This window comes from Rhipicephalus microplus, unplaced genomic scaffold (assembly GCF_043290135.1).
Source record: "Rhipicephalus microplus isolate Deutch F79 unplaced genomic scaffold, USDA_Rmic scaffold_15, whole genome shotgun sequence".
NCBI classification, from domain to species: domain Eukaryota; kingdom Metazoa; phylum Arthropoda; class Arachnida; order Ixodida; family Ixodidae; genus Rhipicephalus; species Rhipicephalus microplus.
In genome coordinates, this window is record NW_027464588.1 from 10,895,123 (window position 1) to 10,907,959 (window position 12,837).

Here is a 12,837-nt window from a genome sequence, read left to right on the forward strand (position 1 = left end):
AAATTTTAAAAATACTAATTGTGTGCCACGGAGTTCCGAGTGTTCTTTGCGAGTAGGCGGAGATATCAAACTCAAAGTATTTCTTCCTAAATAATTTTAGAAGAACGAATGAAGTAATATTTGCATCAGGCCTTCCTTTTACGCATTAAAACCGTAACTACAGTTCTAAATACATAGGTTTTTAATGACATTGCAAGCACAGCCGAGAAGCTCACAAAAGTGCTTATCTATGCGAAAGTTTAGGGTAATTGCAGTATACTTTCTTTCACTTCGCAGACTTAATATAGACAAGCATATACGTTTCTCTTGTCTAAATTTTAACTAAAAGCAACAGGTGTGCTAGTAATAGCCACACAATGAATTGTATATTCAAATGGTAAGCGTTACGACCCTCCTTGCATAAGACATACCATAAGAGTGCAGTTAGCAGTGCATAAATGGACGCGCACAATCGATGCATCACGTGGCGAGCAGATATCGACGTGCAGACATGAACTCTGCTAACAAAGCTAATATTTATTCCGTCATCGTGAAATGTATCTGCACGTAGACAACGTATATGTGACCGTGCTTTCACTTCCTTCATCGCTCTTGGTTCATTCGACAGGCCTCTTTCGAAATTTAACCAACAATGAATGTTAAATGTAGTGGCAGGCTATTTAGCCTATTATTGCGGTGAATTTAGTGATGCTATGGGCATTCACCTTTCTTTGCCGATTGAAAGATGTCCTCCGGATCGAGTCTCTCAATGGCCAGGCTGAGGTGCGGTGCTCTGCTAGCAGACTCGGCCAACTCGTGGGTGCCTGTGTTACCAGCCATTGACGTTGTGTTATCTCCATCGTCGCTGGCATTCAGGTTGACTCGGTCGAGCATTTGCCACAGGAGCTTCTCTTCTTCAGATGAGCCAGCATGGTCGTACACGACACCTGTGCACAAAACAATCGTAATGATTGTTGGGGATTTACGTTCAAAGATCACAGTCATCTTCAGGAACGCCGTAGCGAAGGAACTCTATGAATTTTGTCCATCTTCAGTGCTTTACCACGCTTATATATTAAAGTACAAAGACCTCTACCACTCCGCTCTCATCTAAACGTGGTCGCCATTGCTGGCCGTCCATCTCAAAACCTTCGCGTCAGCACTCGAACACCATACCAACAAGACCACCGAGGTGGATATAAACCGAATAACATTGAAGTTTTTTTTTACCTGGAAAGAGAAACAAGGAGGCCGCAAATAGTTTGTTTAAGAACAAATGATACACAGAGTTTGCTTGGAACAAAAAAAAATGGCAGCATATCCACGGAGTGAATGATGGAGAGTGGGGCGAAGAATTCGTCCATCCATTCGTTCTTGCTTCCGTCCGTCCATGCGTCCGTCAGTGTGACCGTCCATGCGTCCATCAGCCCGTCCGTGCGTGCGTCTGTTCGTGCGTCCGTCCCTGCGTTCGTCCATGCAGCCGCCCCTGCGTGCGTTAATGCGTCCATCCATGCATCTGTCTATGTGTCCGTTCGTCCATCTATTCAACACTCCAAGTACCACCATCTCGCATCTTTTCATCATATATTCCCCATATAGAAGCACCGCCATCCAGCGGACATTCCAAGGACTAAACGAGAGGTGGCACAAGCACACTTTCTTACGGCTTGCGCTTCGGGTCCACTTCCCACCTTTAACCACCTCGAGTTCATGGTATATACTAGTTCACTGTATTCATGGCATTGCGGCCGAACGCTTGCTAAACCTTTCGAAAACCAAGGAGGTTACGCCCAGCGAGTGTGACGTAGCGAACTTTTTCAGTCAGATAGTGCTCAATGTACATGCCAATGGCTGCTAATGGGAAATGAGAGGCGGAGAATTCGGCTTTTACTTTCTTACGGCTTGCGCTTCGTATCTACTTCCCCTTTTTAACCACCTCGAGTTCGTTCATGGTATATACAAGTTCATTGTTTTCTTGGCACTGCGGCTCAAAGCGTCACCCCCGGAAGCTTTTCAGGCCTGCGCGTCACGTGACGTGACGTCGACGACGTCACATCGCGCCGGCCGGCCGGCCGCCCTTCGCTGGGTGGCTGCGCCAGCCGCGAGCGCTTGCCGCGAGCGCCCTTCACGCCTACCGACTCGGGCGAGGTGCCTTGACACCATGTCCGCACGATTTATCAAGGTATCGATTGATTGTATGGTTTAACGCGCCGACGCAACGCAGGCGATGAAGCGCGCCGTAGGGGAGGGCTCAGGATCAAGTTTGACTACCTGGGAATCTTTATTGTGTGCCGAAATCTCGTACACACGGGCGTTTTTGCTTTTCGCCTCCATCAGAAATGCGGCCGCCGCAGCCGGGTATCGAAACCGCGCCCTAGTGCTCAGCAGCGCTACGCCTTAGCCACTGAGCCACCGCGGTTGGGGAACTTATCAAGGTATCAAGAAATAATGAATATCGTGAATGGAATAATGCATATTTATTTATCACAGCCAGACGCCGTCTGTACAAATATCACAGTGCGCATTGTTCTCGGTCCAGGCAGACGACAGGCAACACAAGATGTTGCCCTTAATGCTGAAAATATGCCAAAAGTACAAAACACAATATCTTGCCACATAAAACTCAAAACAAAACAGATTGTAACAGCAAAAACATCCCCGAGCTTTGGAACAGAAAAAGCACACTTTCATTTAAATTGTAGGTTAGAGGAAAACATACCATTCGTTTATCATAGTAGCAGTAGCAACACAAGGTATCAGGTTCAAACACTGGCCAAAAAATACAATACATAAGAACACTGGTGACTAAATTGTGGTCCACAGCATGATAAATGACAGAAAGAAAAGTAATTGTACTGCCACAGGTAGGTGCATGTCCTAGGGAAAAAATCAAACAAAAATCTAAGAAAAAACTAATCACAGTGCACAAGGAAAGTGTACACAGCTTAGGTACCAAAACGGACTGTACAACTGCTACAGTAGGCACCGAGGCAGTTCGAGTTAAAAAAAAAGAAAAAAGTACAGCACTTTTAAAAGCTAACAACTTGTAAAGAGATACAAAACTGGAAACAAGGCTCATTTTACATAAGGCAGAAGTATACCAAGGAAATCAAGTCATGACATGCAATCAAATACACTCTGTGCAGTTTCACAAGAATAAATGTGAAGAGAAAGACGCGACGCTTGGAAAATTACTTTCCAAGAAAAATTCGGGCCTTTCTATTTTTCGCCTTCTGATCTTTTTCAATGCGTAAAAGATCGTTCCTTTGCTTGCACAAGTTGTTGAGCATTATATTTGCTGCACAGTTTGCAACCAATGTGATGAGGAGCTCGTAGGTGTGCCCGTTTTCACACGTATCTATGTCCTCAAGCCTTGGCAGAGAGTCCAGTGTAAGTTGCCGAACGACATTCTTTTGGTTCGGCCCATGGAGAAACTGGGTAGAGGTACTTTCCGTCATGAGCTTTCTAACTACAACCTCCGTGTACATAACTACTGTGATTACAAGAGCAGAAGGAAATTTGAGGCCACCCCGATCCAGTTGTGCGATTAAAGAATGGGTGTCCTCTCCTGTTTCGGCCGTATTTCGGGTAACGACCAACTGCCTCTGGCAGCTTTCACACTTGAGAACTTTCATTGCAGCGTGTGCACAATACCCACCAACATAACCAATCACCGGAATTTGTGCTCTGAGCTCATCAAGGTCAGCATCGCTAACATGAACACTAAAAGAAGTGCCCGCATCCCTGACACTGTCCGTCTCTTCGATGCCTCTGAGATCATCGTTGCTCATCCTTGGAAGGGCATTTTGAAGGCGAATCCTTCCCTCGGTTTCGCAAAGCTGGCGAACAGATATGTGATACTGCCCATCAGCCATCTGCCTGTACTGTCCAAAGCGACTCTCGAGGGTATCCGTCTGGACTTTCCCTAGCAGAATATACTTAAAGTGAAGCTCACTAACGCAGTACTTCACCAATGCCAAAAGGGATTGAGCAGAGAGCCTCAAGGCACTCAATGTCTCCTGGGTAAGTACTCCGGTGTCGTGCCTATGAAATTCCCACACATCGAGTCATGTGATAAAAGTGCTTAGAAAGCTTGCCTTTGGGTCATCTGAGTGGTTTGACATGGGCTCTTCGTAAACATTACGGTGATGGAAGCCCTTACTAGGTGTCTTTACATTGACAATGCTCCACCAACGAAGAATTATTTTGATGAACTCGGCGGTTGCTATCGCTCAGGTCCTTCTTCAGTCAGTCGCAACAATCTTTCGGCGGTTGCTGTAGCATGTTGAAAATCAGTATGACCCTTGCGAGCGGCCAGGGCTTCGGCTACGTGCGGATTAAAAACCTGCAGTACGAGTTTGACGTCCTGTCGTTCAAAGCTGCTTAGATTTAGAGCTTTTGACGTCAAGCTATACCCAGACTTCAGAAGCAGGGGTGACTCCTCTTTATGCAAATCTCTCAAATGCTTAAATGAAGCAGTCATCTTGCATTCGGGATGAACTTCATTGTTCGAAAGCTCGAAGCGTGGGTAGAAAAAGCAAGTTCCAGCATTTTTCTGGTTGAGCCAGTTATTTCTTATGCATTTAAATAGATGCACAGCATCCACCACGTAAAATAACGGCCGATCTGGGTCTGCCGGATGCGGGTAAAGAGGGCTAAGCTTTGGTTCTGGCAGAAACATCTTCATTGCCTTCCTGTTCAACGAGTTATTGTCACAGACAACGGCTATGACCCTGTATCCAATTTCTTCTAAGCCAAAGATCACCTTCTTCAGCATGCGATGAAGATCTTCACCCTGTAAGGCTTTTACAGGAAGAATGTGCCCCACCTCCTTGAATGCGCTCAGCAAACTTTGTATCATAAACACGTGCACCGATGTGGCCGCTTCGTTGGAGTTAACTGCTGCACCACATATGTTCCCACCTTTGTAATCTAAACAAGGTTTGATATAAATCTCGTCAAGCATCAGCGTCACAGTGTGTTCATGTGCCTGCAGATGTTTGAATCTCTGAGACACATACTGAAGGAAAGTGTCGTCAGAAGAATCAACTTGTGGGCACATTTGAATAGACGAGCACACATTTCTAATAGTGCTTGGGTGGGGCAAAGTTAGTGCACCTGTGCTTCTCAGGAACTTGTAGGCATGTGGTGATATTGTACGCAAGATGCATGCAAAGACCATCACCTGTGCACTATACTGAATGCGCTTTGCAGAAAGGAGTAGTAGCTGCTCCTTCATAAAGTTCACCGTCTCTTTCTTGCCTTCATCAATGCTGGCTTCCAATTTGTCCAGAAGGGAATGTATTGCTTGAGCCAGGTGGCGATAAGTGCAGCGCTCCTCAGACAGCATCGACAGGTTGTTCAAAATTTCCAACAAGGAACTTACTTTTTGAACTGAGTCTGGTACAACAGCGCTACCAAGGTTCTTGATTGGTGAACCTTGATAGCAGGCAAAGACTTCAAGGTTTGCAAACACGGTCAATGACGCATTCAAACAAGGTTCACGATAGTCGATAATGTTCAAAAACATGGAGCACTCTTCTTTATGAATCACAGTCCACTTCGGAGACACTGACACCCCTTGCAGGCGAGCCCTTAGTTCTTCGAGGGACGAAAACCGGTCTCGTTCTTGCTCCGCTTCATATGACGCCAGCGACTCTTCTACAGCACGGGCGAGTTGGGAGGCTTCTTGTCGGCTCCTCTTGGCGTCAGGGGTTTCTCTCGTGCTCTGGTCTCGTACTGATAGGTAGGACGGACAGCCGGGAAATACCGTTGGGACAGATCCAGGACGCAACCGTGGTACTGGGAGTGCAACTTCAATAACTCTCCCTGTCCTTGGATCCGTGTACGATGTCGTCTTCTCGATGCATGAAGCGTCGAAATGATCCGCGCACACCTGCACAAACGTTTCAAGAACGTCTGAGACGCCACTTCTCAAAAGAAAAAAATGCGCTCCCGTTTGCATGACCGTGTTTACAGTCCGTGTAGCTAAAACAAAGTCTACCTACGTTTCGCAAGCATCTAAATAAAAGCGCTGCGCTAAGCGGTACAAGCAACATGAAAGGAAACACGGGAGCGTGATGTCACCGCACTCCACGAAGCGCTTCCACCGAGAGCTTGCAAGAATGGACGACACCACGGCACTGTTAGTGAACAAAGCGCAGCTGACCATCCTTGCTGCGAACGTGCCCTTCTGGGCGATTCTCATCAACTGCTGGCGTCAGCGCTTCGCGAGGCCCGGCGGCCACACGCTCAAGTATTTCACGTGAGTGAAATGTGCAGTGTGTGCGCGAGCGCGAGAGCCACCCTGGCTCACATACTCTGGGGATGTGACGCAGACAGCGCGGACGGTCCGGTGTTACCGCCGCAAGTAGAACAGCGTGTGGGGTCTACGGACCCAGAAGACCAGCGAAGGGCCGTCCGGCAGCTCGAGGTCGCACTGGCGCTGCAAAGGCGAAAGGGGGACACCCTCAGTAACCCGAGCGGCGCCGGGGCACGAAGGCCTTGAGGTCTAGGCCCGCGTGACATTAGGACTTCTAGTGTAACGTGAGATAGGGTGAACCCCACGCCCTGCGCGGCCGGAGGGAATCCCGCATGCTGGAACCCAATAAAGTTTATTCTCTCTCTCTCAAGTATTTCCCATCATAGGTGATTTCTACCCGAACAAGCAACGACAAGCTAAGAACAGGAGCATCTCAAATTCTTACCTTAGTGCACGAAGTCGGCACGAAGTCCTTCCTAGGAATGGCGCGTAGCCATTGTTTGAGAGCGTCGGCGTCTTTAGGGAAGGAAAACACTTGTATCTTCTTTCCTGTTTTGTAGTTGCCGGTGCATCCGGGTACACAACACTTATTCGGCATTGTCGCATCACTCCAGCATCACGCACGGAAACGAAATTGCCGCAAAACAACAACGGAAAGCAACAAACGCGAAACACCGTCAACACCACGCCGCCGAACCATCACCACCGCCACCCGCGCTGCGCTCGCTGCCGCTGCGGCTTCCTTGAGAGTCGGCCGGCCGGAAATGACGTCAGATTGCTGGGCGCAGGCCTGAAAAGATTTTCCGGGGGTGACGCTCAAAGCTCGGTAAACCCTTTTAAAGCCATTCAGGTTACACCCAGCGACGCAGCAACCCTTTCTTGTCAGATAGTGCTCAATGTACATGCCAATTACTGCTAATGGTGATCGCAGCCTGCGCGTTAACTAAAAGCCGAATGCTTCTGTCTCTCATTTCCCATTAGCAGTCATTGACATGTACATTGAGCACTATTTTTTATTGTTCAACAACGCACTGAAGAAGTCTCTAACCGGCACCACCTTGGAGGTCAAAATGTTATACTCGTTACATACTACGAGGGACGAACGGGTGCCGCTATAAGGAGTTTTGCCCCTAAAACTCGACTGCGTAAGATAATAAAGTAAGTGATCGCATCTTTGGTAATAACAGCGCAATAGAAAACTCAAAAGAAAATTGAGACAATATTTGGGGTGTTTTACTCGAGTTATGCATTCTCCCGTGCCCTATTTCTTTTAATGAAAGCAGAAAAGTTATTGCAATGAAAAAAAACTTGGCAGACCCCACGTGCAGTGGGAATGGATGATATGCGAAGCACAAATGAGAAATGTTCGTTCATATGTCGCTTCAACTCAGCACAACGTTACGAGGTGAAGGTAAATGATGCCATACATGACTTCCGTTTCATGATTATCATGTTTGGATTTGTCGTCTACTTTCGTCACCTATTGACGTAACGTGATAGCAAGTTTACCATATGTTAAACAAGCAAAACGGCTGCGAGCACGATAAGTGCGTGGTCTGATGTCATGTTTCTACATGACATGCGTGTCACGATTATCATGTTTGCACCAGTTACATATTTCGTCACCCATTGACGTCACGCAACACCAAATTTGCCATACGTGGAGCTAGCAAGACAGCCACGAGCGCATCATGAAGGCCCTATATACTCCAATGTAGCTTTGACGCACTCGCACGCTGGAAAAATCGACGCTACGTTAGCAAAACGCGAGCACTTATAGACAAATCTAACCGGACTTTCTTCACAAAAATGCGGTGGCGCTGTCTTGGTAAGCAAAAGACGCTCTGCCTGCAGTAGTTACTGCTGGCTTTTCAATTGCGCAAGTGGCGTTCTCAGTCAAGCAACGAGAAAAAAAAACGGTATGCCGATGAGCAGCGTGGCGGTTGGATTTGAGTCGAGTCTCAAAACTTAGTTTTGTTTATTGGCGCACAATGCTGCCCTCAGCGCTTATGGCTTTCAGAACGCTTATGGCGTCTCACAACGTCGTTTTGTTGGCACACACCGCAACCATCAGCGATTATGGCGGAATTTACGTGCGGACATCTCTCTAATTTTACCCATAATGTCGACGTTGGCCTACCTGTGTTTACAAACATGGAATGGGTCTATAGTCTGACGCCAGGCGCGACCAGCGTCCTTCGGCGCGGCCCGACGGCAACCGGCGCGAAAAGCGTCATGCTGCATATTGAGCCGATGCGTTACCAAGACAACCCTGCGTCTCCCTCTTTTGGTGACATAGGTACGCCGGACGCGCTGAAACGTGCATGCTTGAAAGCAACGCAGTGCAGCGCGCGCATGCCAGTATATGGCAGGACCAGCGCCTGGCGTGGCAACGCTAACGTGACGCGACGAAATGAACGCCGGCGAGTACGCGAACCAGGTCACGTCGAAATGTATTGGTGTCTTGACTGCAGCATCTAGTCACTTTCCCACAAGATACGCATCTCATGATTATCATGTTTGCACTAGTCGCATACCTTCGTCATCCATTGGCGGCGTGTAATACCTAGTTTGGTGCATTTGAAGCTAGCGAAACACCCACGAGCGCATCATGAGCGTAGCATGAAGTCATGTTGATACATGAACGCATCTCTTGTTTGTCATGTTGGTACCAGTATCATACCTTCGTCATCCATTCACGTTCCGTTAATAGCAAATTTTGCATAAGTGAAGCTAGCTAAAAGGCCACCAGCGCATCATGGACGTGGCATGTAGTCATCTTATTACATGACACGAATCTCATGATTATAATATTTGCACCTGTCACATACTTTCGTCATCCATCTACGTACCGTAATACGGTACGTGGATGGTAAGGTTGCTGAAGTTCGCTAAGAAATGCTTCGCATTTAGATTGCTAGTTGATTCTTGCAATATATATATATATATATATATATATATATATATATATATATATATATATATATATATATAGAAATGAAGGACAGGTTTTTGTCTTAGTTGAGGTGTCAGGCTAAACTGGCACATCTGTTACGCATAATAAATACCACTGTCTACAACTCCTGGAGCGGTTTTTTAATAATGAAAACGGAAGGTACTTATATCAATGCTAGCAAAATATTTAAAGTTCAGCTATTGCTGTGCTAAAGTTGTAGACTCCTATCTGCTTACTGACGAAGTACCTATTCTTTAAAACAATTTAAACTTTCAGTTATTGCTCGCAGTTATTGCGAGCAATAACTAGCTCGCAGTTATTGCGAGCTAGTTTTGTGCTTGCCGATGACTTTGTATGGTATGTCTTTTCTGGTTTTGTTGTATGTACGCCTGAATGGAAGTAAATATGCCGTATATGCATGTGTCGATTTTGTGGTAATTAACTTAACGACTTCGGAAAAGCTGTTAATTGTATTAGCTTAACGGCCGTCGTGCGTTTTACTTCATTGAACAAAGCTCGAGGCACGCCACGCTCATTTCTCGTGAATGTCCTGATGTAGTGGATAAAGCAAATCTGTAAACAGAGATTTGTGTGTTCGTTCTTTCGTTTCGACAAGTGGGCTTGTGTTCCTCAATGTTCATCAAGCCTTGAGGAAAAATGGCAACTTGTCGAAACATCCACACGAGCACACCAACCCTGTTTACGGGTTTTTTAACTATCAACCTACGTTAAAGTGAGAAACGTGGCAAACTACATAAATAGCTACTGGTATTGCTCGCATTGGCATAAGAATTCAATCAAGGAGTTTCAGAGGGTTACGGCCAAAATTCTCTAACCGTACTTGACAAAGAAAAGAACAACATATCTCTCAGATTTTCGGCGCAAATTGAAGATATCAAAGCCTATAAAACAGGCAACACACGATTAAACATACCAGAAAGTTGTATCCCATCGGTGCGAATTTAGCAAAATATCCATAGCAAGACACCGTTGTTCACGCCTCAAAATTGAAAAATAACGCGATGCAAAGCGAGAATGATAAACACCTTAATAACTCCAACGTCAAATTCTTTACTAAAAAAAAAGCTTTTGACTACTGAAATACGAAGCTTCAAATCAAAATGCCATAGGTCACTAAAAGAAACACGTTTGGTTGCTTTTTTCACGTCTCAAAAGGTCTGAATTACGGAAATATTTTCATTAAAAGTATACACAAGAGTATGTTCTTTCACTGAGATTTTCATCAATGCAGACCTTTAGAGATTGTGGCTTATTGGAACATTACCTTTCGTTTTTCACGCCATAAGGTCTTCTTTCTGTTTATTCGTGCCAGAAGCTCAAATGAAAGGTCATTCGTAGATCAATTTGCACGCTTTCCAGGACAGTGTTTTAGTAGGCTTTATTTATGTGTTGTTTCTTCGAGTGGCTTGCCAACGGGCAATGTTTTTATGCCTACTTTACATCTATTTTACTCACTGTACAGTTTATCCTTTGTACGTGATCACATGGTCAGACTTTTCGAAATATAATTCGTCCCTACTGAGATGCCCACATTGGCCAACCAGTGGTAGAATGGCCCCGCATACGGATTCACTATTTGCCCCCATCAAAATTTATGCCAAAACTACCCAAAAAATGTTGATTTAAAACTACCCCAAAAAACGGGATCGCCCCCAAAATGTTAAAAATAGACATCCCCAGGCAGTGAACCGGCAAAAAATGTAGGGACCATTTATTCTTTCTACGTGCCAATGTAAGACTTTCTCCGTCGGATTGAATGTTTACATTTCACGCTATGTGCCTCAGAGAGCATCCAGTTGTGGGTAGCATATCCGTTTGTTTGCCTATTCCTCAGTTATATTTCAGCACTGGAAATAGAGAGTAAATAAAGCACGCCTGACAGGTGCCCAAACTTCGCTTTAGCTTTCGGACACTCAGCCTAGCGGCACCAGATGCTGCAGACAGCTTGCTAGAGCAAATACGCCGCCCCGTCTCAACTCGTTCTAGGAAAGCCTACAGGGTAATGTTGAAGTATGACAGCCATCATTGTGCCTCACGTGCTTCGCTTGAAAGGAGTTGGAAAAAAAGTGAACCCATACGATCGGATTTCTGACTGCCATTCCTTTGTTATGGCGTGCGTATTATGGTATACAATACGGTACACTATTCCATTTATTTTTATTTTCAGTGTATCACTGAAGAAGTGCTCGATAAATTTCGAAGACACTTCCTCTAAAGTACAGCACATCACTACCAGCTGCCTACACCTATACTAGAAAGCATACAGTAAATTTTACATGCTTATGTTTCAAAATCGCATGTTTTTTATGAAAACACCGTGAGTCCATAGAGTCGAGGTGTACAGATTGAATATTAGTATGTATAGTTGGTCAACGTTAGTCATATCTGAATTGAAGCATGTGTTCTTTGTTCCAGCATTAGGCTGTAAACGTGGCATGATAGATTTTGTTGCCCTATAGACGAATAAAGGAAGATTTTTTTCTGTTTCCCTCCTTAAAAGAAGCATTCATCGAATAAAATTAGGTTAAAGAAATAGTGTTCCCGATAGCTCTTAAAATAACATGGCTGTGTAAGTATTTAGAGATTCATTCGTTTTCTGCAAGGATAGCCTATGCAGTAGTTAGCACTCTGAACAGAAAAAATCAATGTTGAGGAATGTGTCAGAAGTATTCATCGACAAAAAAAATCAAGTTTCGCATTTAAAGCACAGAAATAAGTGCAAAAAAACACACCAGGATGCATCTATAAGTCCAACAACAATCTTTCTCTTCATCCATTCGTTGGTATTTCGTCAGTATTATGATTCCCGCTTGACGTATGTGACAACGCTTTTTTATAAATCTTTATATTTTATTCGACATTTCTCTACATTTCGAATCTCATACGTGACTGTCTCTCTCTTGAATGTGGCCCTCTACTTTGACCAATTAGCCTACTGCTTCCACCAAATTTATTAGACAATTTACGAAATAGACAGGGACGGGTGCTCGTCTGAGTCTCTTTCGTCAGTTTTCAAGAATGTTTGCTGCAAAATAGTTGATCATTGGATACCGAGAAGCACGAACCCTCCCCCCCCCACTTTGTTGTTAGACACTACAGAGATAGCGTCCAAGCACCGAAGACCAACATCACTGTTTCCATTATTTCGTGGTACTGACATTATGACATGCTAAATATTTCGGAGTGTTAGCGAAACCTTCAGCTTAAATCTTCCCTATTGCTAATATTTTAATAAGAAAAGACTGGTCAATACAGTCAAGACAAATAGAAAATAGTCGTAATGAATAATAAGAAAGTAGCCAAGCTACGTTGTTTCATTGGGTGAAGATGCGATGCCGCGTACAAGTACCAATATCAGTGGTAGTGCAATTGTGAATTATGCCCCATTGAAATATTTTGTAGCAATATTCCTCATAATAAATAGTCAGCGCTCTGCTGCTGACCGGAACGTCGTGAGTTCTATGTTGGCCGCAAGCGTCGCATTTTGATGGAGGTGAAATGTTAGGGGCCCGCGTACTCTGCGGTGTAGTGTACGTTGGAGAACACCAGATGGTCAAAATTTCCATATTCCTCCACTACGCATCTTTCATATAGATATCATGGTTCTGGAGCGTGATTA

General features: G+C 45.0%; 2 protein-coding genes across 2 annotated transcripts in view; both read right to left on the bottom strand.

The window, feature by feature from the left end:
- LOC142784680 (glutamate receptor ionotropic, kainate 2-like) overlaps positions 1 to 12,837 on the bottom strand; it is a 120,484-nt gene that overhangs the window by 62,060 nt on the left and 45,587 nt on the right. The window contains exon 2 of the mRNA XM_075883156.1: positions 705 to 926. Within this exon, the coding sequence (XP_075739271.1) occupies positions 705 to 926 (222 nt within the window). The remainder of the gene's footprint in view (positions 1 to 704; positions 927 to 12,837) is intronic.
- LOC142784721 (uncharacterized) lies at positions 3,934 to 6,952 on the bottom strand. The gene is made up of 3 exons (XM_075883223.1): positions 6,687 to 6,952; positions 4,670 to 5,875; positions 3,934 to 4,023 (listed from the first exon to the last, which is right to left on the bottom strand). Exons 1-3 carry the CDS (start codon positions 6,837 to 6,839, stop codon positions 3,934 to 3,936), a joined length of 1,449 nt encoding a protein of 482 aa, XP_075739338.1. The 5' UTR covers positions 6,840 to 6,952.

Excerpts from the sequence above, each read along its gene's own strand:
- LOC142784721 (XM_075883223.1), bottom strand. The coding sequence starts at position 6,839 with ATGCCGAATAAGTGTTGTGTACCCGGATGCACCGGCAACTACAAAACA. Across the intron at positions 5,876-6,686 it reads TGCCGACTTCGTGCACTAAG|GTGTGCGCGGATCATTTCGA; the intron begins GTAAGAATTTGA and ends ACGTTTGTGCAG. Across the intron at positions 4,024-4,669 it reads ATAACTCGTTGAACAGGAAG|GCACGACACCGGAGTACTTA; the intron begins GCAATGAAGATG and ends GGAATTTCATAG.